Source organism: Falco rusticolus, chromosome 6, assembly GCF_015220075.1.
Source record: "Falco rusticolus isolate bFalRus1 chromosome 6, bFalRus1.pri, whole genome shotgun sequence".
NCBI lineage: Eukaryota > Metazoa > Chordata > Aves > Falconiformes > Falconidae > Falco > Falco rusticolus.
Window position 1 is genome coordinate 19,777,141 of NC_051192.1, and position 15,483 is coordinate 19,792,623.

A 15,483-nucleotide genomic window follows, 5' to 3' on the forward strand; every position below is an offset into this window, starting at 1 on the left:
AGAGTGTCGGTCCAGGACTGGGATTGAAATGCTGCACTTCACCCTCCTCTGTTTTGCTTTTCTGATTGGCAGCACCAATGCAGGTTTTCCTTCTGAACTTTTTACATTTAGAAATGACCAGCACAGTGGAACTGCTAGTAGCCCAACAGGAGATACAAGTATTGGTTAGTGGAATAGGCCTGGGCTTATTTCTTGTATCTGACAGCATAGAAGTATGGCTTTACTACAGCCTCGTGCTGAACTCTTCCACTTGTGCTCCCTGCTAGTCCCCAAACTGCCGGGCAGTGGTTGGCGGAGTGCAGGTTCGGGGGGGCTACAGTGATGCCAGGGGCTTTGGTAGAGATCAAGTAGCGTGGATGATTACAGAGCGGTGCCTTAGCTGATGCCCCCTCTAGTTCAGTAGCACAGGCAGTGGCACTGCTGTACGTGATCAATATGTCTCATTTTGTACCCAGAGTGTGGCCTCCGACCATCTCACAAGTCCTTTCGGGACAGTGGCAAGATGATCGCGGCAAGGAGATATGCCAAGGCTGGGGAGTTCCCATGGCATGTGAGCATCCAGAGCAAGGGGAAACATATCTGTGGAGGCACCATCATCAGCAGATCATGGATTTTAACTGTGGCCCATTGCTTTGGAGAAGAGGTGTAAGTACTCACAGGAAGCAAGGACAGCCCAGGCACAATGGGTTGATAACATTCCTCCCAGGGGTCAAATGCGAGGTATATGTGAGTGACCGAGTGAGAGAGCCCTGCAAACAGGGGTTGTCTGCTCTGGGGAAAACAGGCCTGTTTTTGATCAGAGGTAGTGTTACAACAGACATGTGCAGAAATCTGCATAACAGAAGGGAAATATTTTGAACGGTGGTTTGAGCAGCTTGTATAAATGCCCATGACACTGGTGATGTCCCCAAGCTTTTCCTGTATGCCTACACATGTTGTGGTACCTTGTAAAAATAGATCTATTCTATTCCAGCTTATTCTAACCCCCAAATTGCCCTCGCTTTCATATAGCAAACACCCTTCCCTCACGGACAATCTGATTTTAAAGCAGAAGTTTCTGGAGAAATCAACCCCATACAATGGCCAGGGTCAGAGTCCAGCCCTCTGTGAGCCCCCTCCAAAATTTGGCAGGTCCGAGAGCTGAGGCTGCTTGGTGACAAACGACCTGCGCAGCTGGCTGGGGGCAGCGCAGTCTGGAGCGGCCACCCAGGGCACAGCAATCCAGAAGATGCTGCCCACTCCATCTGTTCGTTAGCGACTGGGCTATTTATAACTTGGTTGCATTCATGTTCTGCCTCTGCACCTCTCTGTCCTGAAAATCAGCTTTGCCCAGCAGTGAGGGTAGATTTCAACACTATTTATAGCTAACCTGCCTCTGCAATTTGCTGAGCACCACCCTACCCCACCTGGGGGAGGGGAGGAGGCACCTACCTTTATAACACAAAGCCTTCGTGTTTGCTTATGTCTGCACTGCTTCTGTTTTGTTTACAAGGCCACCAGACCTGACGGTCGCAGTGGGGGGAAATGACCTCAGCCTCCCGTTGGAAGAACATAAACTGGAGAGCCTGATCATCCACGAAGGATTTGACAATATGAGCACGGAAAATGATGTCGCTCTGATCCTGCTCAGCTCTCCCATCCAGTTCAGCAATGAGAAAATCCCAGTCTGCGTGCCCTTCATGTACGACATTGATATGTGGCAACACTGCTGGGTTTCTGGGTGGGGAATCCCAAGCAACTCCAAGACAACAGGTGAGCTACTGTCAGGAGATGCATTTGCTAACCGAGGCTGGGTTTTATGCATTTCAAGTACACGTTCTCTCCCGGGAGGGGTTACCCACACTAGCTTCCACTCCCTACCTCCCTGGTAAGCACATCCAGGCCCTCGCAGCCTCTGCACAGCCACCAGTTCTCTGTTCAGTGCAAGAAACATCCACCTACTGACCCCAGAGCGAAGTCCAGGCTACTCTGAGCATGTGTGTTCCAGCCAATAATTCGGAGCCACCTTTGCTCTGAAGGAATTCAACCTTACTTTGGATGCCATTCTTGGCATCTAGAGTAAGACAAGCTCCACCCTGGTGGGCAAGTTAGTCTGGTCTACAGTGTTCTGGAATAAAGGAAATGAAGGTCTAGGGTTGTCTTTGGCTTCCTGCCTCCATGAATCAGACTGATTCAATGGTACTGGCCACCCTTCTTCTTCACTCATTTAGAACAGCAGATTGCTATCGGTAATTGCTCTTGTCTAAGCCCTAATGAAAGGAGCTCCGGCGCTGATTGTGACCCAAAATATCTATCCTGAACAAATGTCACTAAATGGCTAATGAGCGATTTCAGTATTGGAAAGAATTGATCAGGACGGAGTGGGGAGGGTGGTGCCTTGAGGCTTGAACAGTCCTTCCTAGGATGTCGCGAGCGAATGTCCCATTTAAGCCTTGCCATTCTGCTCCAGAGGGTTACCGCCTCATCTCTGAAACTCTGCATGTTCTTTCTTAGGCTTCGTTGGCCTCGCTTAACAGTCCTGTTTAACTCTCCTGTTTCACCAAGGAAACGTGCTCCTAGAGACAGAAAAGCAGGGGGGTGCTGCAGAGCCACTCTGCAGCTTGGCAGGATTTCTTTTCAGCTTGTATCTTTGCAAAATGCATGGCGTGGCAACGGAGGTTGGGCTCCTGCTGCCGTGTGGGCTCAGCTGACATCACTTCTGCTACCCAAATTGCACCCAGCATGATGTCAGCATGCTCGGCCCTGGCATACCCCTCTTCTGCCTGGGAGAGGTTTCAGAAGAAAAGCAGCAGAAGCTGTGTTTGGTGAGAGGGATGTGTGACATGGGCCATAGCAAGAAGTGTGAGGCATTGTTCCTTGGTGGGGGAAAATGGATTATTGCTCATCTCTACCATCTAGGTAGGCATCTCTCAAGAGGCACCTCAGGTAGCACCAGCCTGACTCCTCTTCAGCTGCAGCCAGTTAGACCTTGGCAAGTGGAGCCATCTCCGTGGAGGTGCCTGTGGCAAAGCGTTTGAATCTGTGGACACTTCCATGGAGCAGCTCCACCCTCACTGGAAAAGGGACCTGACAACTTTTCTGTCTTTTAGATCTTTGAGTCCCTAAACCAAAGGTGCTGGGAAGATTTAGCTCAGTGAACTGTGGAAAGAGTTTCTGAAAATCTGTAGGGCTCCTCCCCATCAGCAACATCCTCCAAAAGCCAGTTTTATCCTTCAGGTTCATTTCAAAGAGAAACGTGGGTTAAATGAGTGGCTTTTCCAAGTAGCCCTGTATATTTTCAGTCTTTTTTTCGCTTGCTTGGTGTCCGCTGCGATTTCTGTTTTCCCATCTCAAGGGAAAAATAAAGCAGTGATTTCCATAGTGCACTGCCACCCTGAAAGCCACTTTCTGAAAGACACAGCTGGTCCCCTGAGTGAGGCAGGGCCTCACAGCCCCGCAGGAGGGCATGGGGACAGCAAGGTCATCTGTTCTGGGGAAAGCTCAGTGGACTTTCCACTGCAGGGCTTGCTCTCATGGGACCCCATGAAGTGTCCCTCAAACTGAATTCCCCAGAAACAGGAATGAGAAACCCAGGGTGTGCAATGCAGCTCATCTCAGGAGCAGCGGGATAAACCATCCCTTTGGGGTCTTACAGCTGGAGCATATCCCAGAGGTCATCTACAAAAATCAGTCATTATTTTAAATCCTGTTTAGCAAGCCTCCACTCCCCAGGGTTTCAGCTTTGCCTATTAACACCTCCCCCCTTTCTACCTACCTACCCATCTCTTAGTCTGGCATAAAGTCAAGAGCACAAAGTTACCTTTGCTAAACATCTGGAGAGCCCCTGTAAGCCCCCATGACCCAGGACCACACAGTTGTGCCCTGAGACCCCCTTGCCCTGAGGTGCTTTACAGACCCAGCTGAGCGCAGTCCCAAAGCTAGCCTCCAGCTGCAGTTTCACCCCTACACAAGCCTGCACTGCTCTGCAGGTTTTGTTAATCGTTCTCTTCTCACTTGCAGCTGCGGAGGCACCATCCCCCATTCTGCAGAAAGCACGGATGAAGCTCGTCAGCAGGGAGCGGTGCTTGGAGCGGATCCCACCGCTAATGGAGAACGTGCTGTGTGCTGAGCTGGAGAAAGGAGAAAGAGGTCCCTGCCAGGTAAAGCCAACAGGCTCCTGGATGGCCACGCTGTCTATAGGAGCACAGTGACACTGGGGGAGAAGCGCCTCTGCTTTGGGAATGAACATGGATACCTCCCACAGAGCAGATGGGCCTCTCCTCATGCTCCCCCCACCCCCCAATTCCCTCCCTGCAGCGAGGACGGGAGCTCTGTGAGGGAAACGGTGAGCTGCAGGGAGGGCAAGGGAGAAGGCTGGATCCCAGCAAGTCCCCGGGCGTGAGAGACAGTCTGGGATGGCTCCTGAGCACAGCATTTTGGACTGTTACCGCACAGAAATGTAAAAACCAGTGTGAGCTATGGCCAGCCTGTGCACTGGTGGGAGTGATGGGAGGAGGGGACTCCAGCCGCTGCAGAGAGGCCTCAGCAGCATGGCCTGTGTCCTCCTCCTGCCTCATGTCCCCTCAGCCCTGGGCCAGGCAGCGCTGCTCTATCACATGGTTAGGTACTGAAAGGAGACAGGAACATTTGTCCAGGAGGGTCAAAGCAAAAAAACTGGGAAGGAAATTTAATCCAGGAGTGTTTCATTTTAATATTAGAAACCTTTCTCATGTGGCATCTTCCTCTGATCCAAATGTCCTTTGCCAACATGGCAGGCCTGGGGGTGCCAGAACCAGCCACGTGTTACTGCAATGAGTTAGCGTTAATAGGATGGTGGGCTTTTCAAGGTAATTGATAAAGAGTTTGAGCAGTGTTTGTTATCAGGGACTGCTAAGGGGAGAGAGCTGTCACAAACACCCAAAGACATGTAGATGTGGCGCTTAGGGACATGGTTTAGCGGTGGCCTTGGCAGTGCTGGGTGAATGGTTGGACTGGGTGAACTTCAGGGTCTTTTCCCACCTAAATGATTCTCTGATTCTATGAAATGTGGGAAAACCTCACTCGGAACTTGCGTCCTCAGAACATACTCACCCGCAAGATCGCTGTCCTGGTGTCAAACAAAGCCTAAAAGGCAAACCCCACCTTTTATTTCATAGCACCCAACCTCCATCCTCTCCTCTGAGAGCCTGGTAAGAGCTGCAGCCTCTGCTTCAGGACTGAGGTCTCCATCCTCCACTGGGCAAGGGTTTTCTTAGTCCTGTGCATGTGTTTGCAGAGGGACAGGTGAGCAGACATGTGTACGCACAGCTTCATCCTGTAGGAATCTTTCACTGAGGGAACTAAACCAGCACCCAGGATGGAGAGGAATCCCCTGCCCTTTAGCCAAAGACACCGGGTACAGGGGCCGTGGGCTGCAAAGCCAGTGCGAGCTGGGCCCGTAGCTAGGCAGTGGAGGGCAAGTTTGCTTTGCAAAATCATTTTTTGATTAGCCGGAGAGCATCTGTGTCTGAAACCATTCATCTAGTGACTTTCACCTCCATTAAATTAAATCAAAATTTTTAAAAAGAAAACTGCCACAGGATAACATTACCGTGATTAAAGAACACACTTTCCAGCCCAGCCTTAAGTTCTGTGGCTGAATTATGCTGGTGAAACAGCAAGAGCACTTGTATGCAGCAAAATGAATCTCCCATATTCAGAAAGCTGATGAGGGTGGTATTTTGATCTACAATAATGTTAGAGTCATCTGAGAAACGAACTAGAAATGCGAGCTTTCCAGGCAGTGGAAGTACACAACGATTGCCTGTGTGATAATTCTCATAACCCAGCAAGTGCCCACTTTTAGTGCAAGCTTGACCAGGCAGGAACGTCTTGCAACCTGAAATAAGGAGAGCAGGACAAAACCATACCCTGGGCTAGAAGCAGAGCTCTTCAGGGGAAAAACAGGAGGCAGGCCTTTTCATCGGAACTTGCTAATTTGCTAGAGGGGATACATTTTGCTGATAGAAGGTTTTCTGAGAAGTGCTGCTTACAGCCCGGTAGGGCACATTTTGCCTGGCTAGGCTGGTTCAGGAATCTGGTGCCTTGCCCGTAGTAGGCTGCCTGGTAATGAACTGGGAGGCCAGGGCTGAACCTGTTGCTTGCTCTGCAGCAGGGACCACGGGACACCCAACTCACCTGCCCTGGGCAGGTAGCGAGGCACACTGTGGGCAGTGCCATCTACTGAGCTACGCTTGTCTAGAAAGATGATGGTGTTTGTGTCAAATGAGAATAAGGCCAGACTTCAAAATACCTAAATCCTTTACAAAGGCAGTGCTGTCAAGGAGGTAGAGCAGCCCTGGGCACGGTTTTGGTCTGTGCCAACCAGAGAAGCTCCAGCATTTGCATGGGTCGGGAGCCACCCACAGTAATCCCTTGGGATCCTGGCACCCCAATTTAGAGGCCAGGGAGGAGTGGCAATACAGGCAAGGCAGAGACCCCTGGTCAGGGAACAAGCTCTGGAGATGCTGAGCTTGATGTTGTAGGTGTGCTCAGAGGAAACCTGGAAGCCATGATGTTAACCTTACCTGAGCTTTGCTGAGAATCAGGATACATTTGTTTATGTCCAGAGCCAGGCTAGTACGGGCAAGTTGCATCTAGACTCAAGTAAGTCCTTACGTGAGTAAGTCCTCATGATCCTCATCTTGGTCCAAAGGATTACCATCCTAAGTGTTAGCACTGTGTGCCATTTGTGTGCTAGATTTCCCCCATTGCAGCAAGCTGTTTTATATAAGTAACTAAAGCCACCCAGATATCTTCACCAAGGCATCATCTAGAAGGTTTATCCTAACAACCACTGCCTTAATACCCCCATGTGGCAACAGCATGTCAATAGGAAGGCTCAGACGTTTCACCAGCTGTCATCGTACTGGTACCAGACAACACTGATTTGTGGATCACTGACCATATCCCTATAATAACTCAAGGAGATTGAATAGCAGAGCTCCCAAGTATTTGTGCTTTTTAAAAAATCCATTCACTTAAAAAGAAAAATCTATTGTATACCAATTCCCTAGCAGTTCTTCAGGCAAATATATAGATTGACTGTGAATTAACACTAACAAGATCTGTAATTGACTTACAGTTCTATTTAGTCATAAACATTAGCGTTAATGGATGTTCATGGCCTACAAGTGCTAAAGAACAGACACTAGAAATGGCCTGCATATTATTTTTTTGTGTGCTACATTTCTTCCATGACCCCATGAACCACAATTGATGTCTAATTCCTTGCTTTCTTAAGCATCTTTTGTTAGGCTCTGATGCAATGGTAACTTGAACAATAATTAGAGTATAAGGAACTCACAAAGCAAATGCGTCCTTCAGTGTCTTACCAATTCAGACAAAATTCAGTAAATGGCCCAATTATATTTCAGAGCGTTTCTGCCAAGGAGGTCTGTGGGGGTAGCTCTGTGGTGTGGTGATTAGGACGGTGTGTTCAGCTGGAGTCACAGTTCACGTACAGTTCAGGGCAGCAGCAGATGAAGGGGGGCCCAGTCCCTGGCCTGACTTTCAGGGGAAGGAATCATTGAGTGGCCACAAACAAGCAGTGTGATGGTTCCAGCTCAGCTTCACCATGCCCTGCACTGTCCCCTGGTGTAGGGCTGATCGGAGTCATGGACTGAAGGTACCTACACCCTTCCACTGATCGTAGCAGGAGGTGATCTTGGCCATCTCTAATAAACATCTGAAATGTTGCTAGGGTGCATCTAGGGCTTTAGATTTCTTTAGTTCCGTGAAAAAGGCAGGGAATGACCTCTTTCCTTCACCTGCAGTATGTCCTGCCCATATACACTGTCAGCAATTTGGAAACGGCAGATGCCCTCTACAGCACCTGGGGTGCTCAGGGCTCTCACCCCACAGAGCTAAGGCAATAGCAGTATTTGTTGTACAACCCTGCGTGGGATTCATCTGACCAGATACAAATGTGTTGCCAATAACCATCTGCATCTAGGAAATCAGCTTTCCATCAATAGGGAGAAAAAAAGCACTTCTGACTTGTGAGTCATTGAGACCGTTTTAACCATCTCTTTTAAAATAGGATAAATCCCTGTATGAGTGCTTCTTGCTCCTCATCAACATGGACATGGAACAAGTCCAAGGTGTTTAGCTCACAGGGAGACACACGGCTCTGAGGCAGGACAGTTGCCTACATGCAAGTCTCCAGCCCATCCAAGTCTCCAGTGCCATTTTAGATATCCCAGGATAGCCCCCTGACGTGCCGCTGCCCCCACCTTGGACCATGCCTGGTGCCAGTAATGTAACCGCAAGGGGAGCCTGACACTTGCAGTGGCAGCAGCAGGGAGAGGTGACCAGTCTGGAGCTGAACTCACCCCTCACACCCCGACTTGGTCCATGCATAAGAGTGCTAAACCAGTGCAGAAGAAGAAGCTCTTGCATCCTTTTACAAGCTCTTGCATCCTTTTCCTGGTGCTAACGTGGCTCCAGAGTTGCAAAGCAAGACTTGTGAAATCACATTTTTTAAAGAAAAAGTCTGCCAATGAAAATTGGATCCATATAGGTAAATCATCACATGTGCAAGGGCAAGGCCACAAAACAGGGAAGCGTGGTCAGTCACTCAGGCTGTTCAAAATAGCTGAACAGAGGTGGGTGGGTGATGGTCTGGTGGCAGACTGTAGGGAGGTATGAGTTCTGAGCTTATGGACCCTTCTGCCTCTTGAAAGATTTCCTGGGGGCCAGGAGTCAAAGTTAACCGTGTTTCAGTTTAACGTTATTACTAATTATACAGAATTACTTTATAAGCGTACCTTACCTTAATAAAGAAGAGAGTGATCCACTCTCCATCCTGGTGGTGGATTCTCCATCACTGAACTATTGTGAATGTGATGAGATGGGTTTTTTCCCCAAAGGGACAGATTGCTTTAAGTAGGAAGGTGTCCTGGGAAGCCCCAGCACAGAGCGGTGGAAAGGTGGTTCTGCATTTGCAGTCTCTTAAATTTGCTTCTGAAGGGTGCTTTGATGTGCAGCTCCTAAGAATCAGAACACTTTTCCTGTGTCCCATGGTTTTATGGGGCTTTCATCATTTTATGATTTGGGCAGATAAGTGAACACATCCAGACTGTGGTGGCTTAATTCTTTAATCTGTCCCAAGCATTCCTTCCTACTGCAAGGACCTGGGATGCTGATGATGTCGCATGTCTCTCCAGCGTTATTCCTCTGGGTTGTAGCTTTTGGCCCCTCAAACTGGAGCCGTTTGCTGTGCAGCGAGGGGATCCAGCGTTAGTTTGTGTGTCTGGTGTGGGAAGCGGTGGGGAGCAAAACATCTCCAGATCCAGCTGAACACAAAAACCTACTGTGTGCTTGCCCTCAGAGCTGGGGGGCTGGGTATGATGACTCAGAGGAGCCACTTTTCATTCAATTACAGTGAGTCAACACAGCTTGAAGGGGAAGTCATGACTCACAGGCAGATTTAAATTCTTTGAAGGAGTCGACAAGCATGTGGCAGAGGGTGATCCAGCCGATATAACGTGCTGAGATTCCCAAAACTCTTTTAATGAGATTTCTCACCAAAGGCTCGTGGAGATACTGAGCTGTCATGAAGTAGAAGGGCTTTGGTTTGAAAGGGAGGCAATGGGGAGGAAGGACTTGACCAGAGAAAGGGCTTACAAGGGGAGTCGTGTTGGCACTCTGGCAAGGAATTGGGATCTTCAAGGAGGGCAAATGCTGAGACGACAGAGTTGGCTGATGCCACAGCATTCTTCAGAGTGGTCAGAATTAAACCCAGCTGTGCAGAGGTGCAGCAGGATCTCATTATTCTGAGTGACTGGAGGTTAAAACAGCAAATGCAGTTCACTGTTGATAAAGGAAAAGTAGTGAATATCGGGAGAAGCAACTCCACCTGTATGCATGCAGTAATAGGCTCTAAATTAGCTATTACCATGTAAGAAGATCTTGGAGTAACTGTGGATAGTCCTTCAAAAACATCAGTACGAGGCTCTGTGGAGGTCAAAAAGGCAACGAGAGCATTATGAATTATTATGAAAGGAACAGGTAGCGGAACAAATGCGTGTTATGCCAGGGCACTAATTTTGGGAGCCTGTGTCTTACGTGTTGCGTGCGATTCTCCTCCAGCCCATCTGAGAAAGGAGTAGTAATTTTACAAGAGTGCATTAGGAAGGATGAACAGGGACAGGGAATGGTTTCTGGTGGAAAGGGGAATAACAAAGTGGGACTCTGAGGCTTGTAAAAGAGAGGTCTGATGCGGATATGACACAGATTTCTAGAGTCATGAGCAGCAAGCAGAGGGAAGACAGCTCTTAAGAACTGTCCTCTTGTCACTACTGTTCAAAACACATGAAGGAGGGAGCATCAGATGGTCATATCAGGCAGGAGATTTAAAACAAAGAGAAGGAAGTGTTTTTTCATCCAACAGATAATTAAACTAGGGAAGTCGCTGACCAGGATGTTGTGGGTATTTATCCTAAGGGATAAATGGATTCAAAAAGCAATTAGATAACTTCCTGGATGAAGATCTCTCTAAGGCTATTAACCACTGTGATGTAAATACAACTCTGTAAATACTTGTCCTGTTTCTCATTCTCCTTCCCTGAGCACCTGCTACAGCTGACTGTCAGAGACAGGAGTCTGGGCCTCATGGGTCTTTGGCCAGACTCATTGTACAGCCTGTGCCACCACAGCTACTAATGGACCCTGCTGACATCACTGCGGGTGGAGCTGGGCAGCCTTGTCCTCCCATTTTCCAGCAAGGGGACGGAGGGACAGGGTACATGAAGGCTCTCACCTGAGATCTCAAAGGGATACCATGAAAGGAGTCTGGCTGCCCTGTGTTACCTGGCTAATTTTTGATACCTGCACACAAAAAAACAGCCATCACCCTCCTTCCTTCTACGTCTCTCTAAAGGTAGCTTCTTCACGGTGGAATAACCAAAGAAATCATCTGTTTGCAAAACCACTTACTTCTTGCAGCCAGGGCAGCCCTAATGGCAAGTGGTGTTATTCACATGCTGATTCTCTCCAATTTACACAGAGCTTACCAACACTAAAATGAAACCAGCAATGACTTGCAAGGATTGTGTATCCACCTAATGAGTACCAGGTGGGTTGTTCTCCCTCTCCCAGAGCTTCTCCCACCTAAGAAGATTTCTGTGGCTGAACATGTTTGTTCTGATCAATTACCATGTTGCAGACACAAATATAAATATGAAAGGAAGAAGATTACACTCTTGATCCAAAGCCCACTAAAGTCAGCAGAAAGGCTCCTGGTGTTCACAAAAAGGTTTTGGCTGCAGTGAAAAGGATACAACTTTTGATCAGCTTCAGTGAACAAAGTGCCTTGTTAGTCTGTGACAGATTTTATACAAACTGGAACTATTTGCCAGTGAATATATCATCGCTCTCACCTCTCCTAACGGAAGGATTAACATGCAGTTGTGGAAGGCATGAATTCAGCAACAGCTCTGATTTGACGTGGTTGCTTTTCACTCATCTTCTAGTTGACAAGAAACACACAACAGAAGCAAAGATGCTATTTTTAGGTCTTTTTCTGTCCAGAAACTTGGCACTGGGACTGAAGAGCAGGAGCAGGTATCTGGTGTGTGTTGCTGACCAGAAGTATTTCACCACCAGGATACAGGAGGCTGAAAGCTGAAAGCAGCATTTAATAAGTTCTTCGATCCTCAGAGTCATTAACCTGAGCATTCATTGCATTAGTGCTACTGGAAACATGGCAGAGCTGAGATAATTGTACCAGCACTCAAAACTCACTCCCCTACACCCTCTCCTACACAAGGATGGAAACGCTCAGGCCAGCGTCTCTGAGACCTTAAGGTGGATACAGGGAGGTTCAGAAGTGTCCAAGAACTGAGTTTATTTTCTCTCTCTTTAGCCCTATAAAAACCAGGCTACTGATTCGTCTGGGCTACTGCTATGATTAAGTGAGTGGGATTATCACATCAAGAGGATGGTTTAGCCCACTTTGTGATAAAATTGTTGAGTTAAATAGCTGAAGTTAGGACAAATGGCAGGTTAGAAGTTGCACCCATGAAGCAGACATGTGGAAAGGGATCTGAAGCGGGATTTGGGTCTCAGGGCTTGCGGATTAGAAAAAATGGATTTGCAGCTGCTGCCTGGGTTTCCACAGCCTTGCCTAACTCTCTGCCCAGGTTTTAAATCGCTTTCCACAGCTGACAGTCTTCCAAGCCCTGCAGACAGCTCTCCCTTTCCATGCCAGCCAGGCAGAGAACAAAATGAACATGGTCAAAAAGAGGCAAACAGGGAAAAGTGGATCTCATGTGAAAGGAAAAATGTGTTATGTATAGTTTGAATAGGGATTCCTGGCTCTGCCATTGCCTCGTGCAAATTGCATCCCTTCTCTGCTGTGGTTTGCTGGGCTATGAGATACGAGATGGGCTATGAGATACGAGAAGACTTTTCCCCCCCAAGGACAGTCACAAGGTATCAGGAATTAACTAGTAGTTAAGTGCCCTGGGAGAAAGATCATTTGCAAGTGTCAACAGCCTCCACAAGGGACAGTGAAAGGTCTCCGCCTCCGTGGTGTGCAGGGGCTCTACCAGTGCTAAAAACCTCCCGCACTGGGAAAAGCTGGCACAGCGCATCCCCACACATTGCTGATGACGGGTTGTCAGCCGCGGCTGCGTCACTGGCTTGCAAACGGTGCCCGCTCCCCCAACTTCATTTATTATCTTTGTGTAGGAGGCTTGAAGCGCCTGCCTTTTGCTAGCAGGAGAATACGTTTGGCCTGTTCCTTCCCTGAGGGAATTAGCCGTAAAATTCTCAGTAATTTAATTGTGCATGCAGCCTAGAAGATGTTCATTCATTCAAACAGGATGCCATCGCCAAGGACACTGAGAACACATGGATCCAAGGTCACTGCAAGGTCACTTGTGCAATTCACGCAAATGCTTGGCTGAAGCAGGGTGGGGAAATGTCTTCAGATCATGAGTCTGAAGAGGGTCCAGCATCACTGCCTGAGATGCAGACATATAGCTACAATAACACCATTTTGGTCCAAACAGTATTGAATTTACGGTCGGACTCTATGAAAGGTCTTTTCCAACCTAAATGATTCTGTGAGTCTATGAAGCAATATTTCCTCTGTATTTGTCTTAATTTTCCCCTGCTGTATGTGTGTTGAACAAAAAAAAAAATTGGAGAGGGTAAAAAGAAAAAAAAAGATAAATATGTTAATGACCTGCCCCCTCCATCTAGTGAAATGAGTAGGTATTCAGCCATAAACTTTAGTGGGTGCTGATGAGTTGCACAGGGGACTACAGCTGCTTCCTTACTCATTAATTAATGTGTTAGCTCAGGGTAGCTGCTGGCGGAAGGGGGTTTGTCCATTAATGACAAAGACATTTCTCAAAGTAGTGTGCAAAGAGGGAAAGACAACACTTCCCAGGAAATCTGGCTGTCTCAGGAAATGGGTTTGTATCGAATTCTCTTGCCACATGTACTGGAGACAGAGTAGAAAAAGGATTCAACCCCCCCATGGAAGGAAAGTTACTCAGAGCAGGGGCTGCACAGCACTTACGTTGTATGTAATTGCCAGAAGAGTGCTGTACCTGGCTGGGTGGATTTTGTGCTGGTTTCTCTTCTCCCTTGGGCTGTGTTTGGAGATGGCATGCAGAGTTCCTATGGACAGCCAGATGTGCTCTTGGTGTTCAAGCTACAGCAGCCAGCAGGAGGACGTTCCTCTTTGCAGGGTGGCTGCAACTGCATTTGAAGGCCTGCACACTGAGTGAATGGTGGTTGCCCTTGCAGTAGCAGTCAAGTTTTCAGTAAAATTACCGTGGTTGCAAGAAGGGTTTGTCAGAATTAGTATTTGTCTCTTGTCCAATTTCTGGATGCTAGCCCCTGAAATTAACAGTGGCAGGTATCCAGCACCTACATGCACCAGTTCTGCAGAGAAGTCAAAGACTGAATGAGCAGTCACAGCAAATGTCCCTTTTCACTCCTGGATGTTGTCTCTGGGTGACAGGGTTCAGGTAGCCTTCTGGGGCCATGGGAGCATGTGGACAAGGCTGAGAAGGACAGGGCACTGCACTGAGCCAGAGCTTGTGATTGATCTCCTCCTCTTACCTTCTCTGTCTATTTATTCTGCAGGGACCTCAGGGTCGAGCTGTGACATTTTGAGTCCAAAATTTCCTTGTTCCCCCAGATACTTGGGTTAGAGTTTTATTTTCCCAATCAGCCTGTGAGGTGCAGCTGCTGTGAGAGCCCTGAGGTTTGATCCTGCTATAAGATGCTTCTTATGCCATAGATGGACAGCGGGGGACCTCTGGTTTGCAGCTACTGGACCACCATGAAGTGGTTTCAGGTTGGCATCGTCAGCTGGGGAGAAGATTGCGCAGAAAAGCCAAACCCTCAGATCTTAGTGTCAGTTTACAACTACCATGACTGGATCGAAAAGGAGACAGCCATAAGAAGGAAACCTTTCTTCGCTGAAGACATGGATAACCATACAAATGCCAGGGTGATTCCTTCCAGGGCTGGGACACAGCTGGCATTCCTTGAGTATTGTCTCCTTGTATTTGTCTCTTTAGGAGCAATTAGATTATTGTAGAGAAGATTTTTCAAAACATAATAAAAGTCAGAACTACTGTCTCATTCTTTCACTGCTGATCCATATAGTTGTGTCTCAGGTCAGCCTGCTCCATCTCACCCATATGGACACAGACACCAAAAGGAGATGCCACAGTGAGACAGGGGAGTGGGGCAGAGACTGGGGAAATGAAATGAAAGCGCCGGGACTCAGACAAGAGAGACCATAATCCTCTGGAAAACATGGATTTTTCCACAGTGGTGGGTCACATCAGGCCCAGTTATTTGCTAAGCTCAGATGCAAAGTCCAGATGGGGTGTCTGAAGGAGCTGTTCCCTTGGAAAGCTGAATCCCAAGAAAGGTCCTAGCTTACTCAGTTGCATATTAGCTTAACTGTTGGTAGAATAGCTCTGGGCTAATGTGTCTGACAGCTGATTATTAGCTGTACTAATGTATCTTCTATCTTGCAGCTAGTCCCAGGTAAGGACATCTTCAGAGACCACAGCAGCAGCTCAGGTGTTATGTCAAGCTGATGCAACATCACTACGTGTCAAACTCAGTGTCTCCTTAAGCTAGAAAAAAGGCAAGAAATCTTTTGGCTGGTGTTGGAAGGTGTAGCATCATATAACCAATCAGTCTTATTTACCTGGATTGCAGATGCTGGGTTTTGGTTGTTACAGGCAATAGAGAAAAACCTGGCTGGCTGAAGGGAACTGTTTCTGAGCTGTCCATAAAATGCTGTCTACAGAAACCCTTTGGCTTTGTAATTAGCCAGCATTAAACTCTTGCAAGTAAACGGTAAATCAAAAGGAAATAGCTTTTTTTTTTCTCTGTTAGAGGCCTTTTACATACATTGCTGAGAGGTCCACATCCCAGCCTGAGCTGGGCCTGAGCTGGTCTTTCATTGCTTCTCCTGCAACAGAG

The 15,483-nt window shown here is 47.8% G+C and overlaps 1 protein-coding gene across 1 annotated transcript; it reads left to right on the plus strand.

Moving 5' to 3' along the window:
* The first annotated feature begins 214 nt into the window (after window positions 1-214).
* On the plus strand, window positions 215-14,625 carry PRSS55 (serine protease 55). The gene is made up of 5 exons (XM_037391745.1): window positions 215-302; window positions 456-645; window positions 1,493-1,752; window positions 4,000-4,139; window positions 14,279-14,625. The coding sequence occupies exons 1-5, from the start codon at window positions 215-217 to the stop codon at window positions 14,579-14,581; spliced, it is 981 nt and encodes a 326-aa protein (XP_037247642.1). The 3' UTR covers window positions 14,582-14,625.
* The last annotated feature ends 858 nt before the right edge of the window (window positions 14,626-15,483 follow it).

Coding starts and splice junctions, on each gene's coding strand:
- PRSS55 (XM_037391745.1), top strand. CDS start 215: ATGGCTTTACTACAGCCTCGTGCTGAACTCTTCCACTTGTGCTCCCTG. Junction 646..1,492: donor CATTGCTTTGGAGAAGAGGT/GTAAGTACTCAC, acceptor TTTGTTTACAAG/GCCACCAGACCTGACGGTCG. Junction 1,753..3,999: donor AAGCAACTCCAAGACAACAG/GTGAGCTACTGT, acceptor TCTCACTTGCAG/CTGCGGAGGCACCATCCCCC.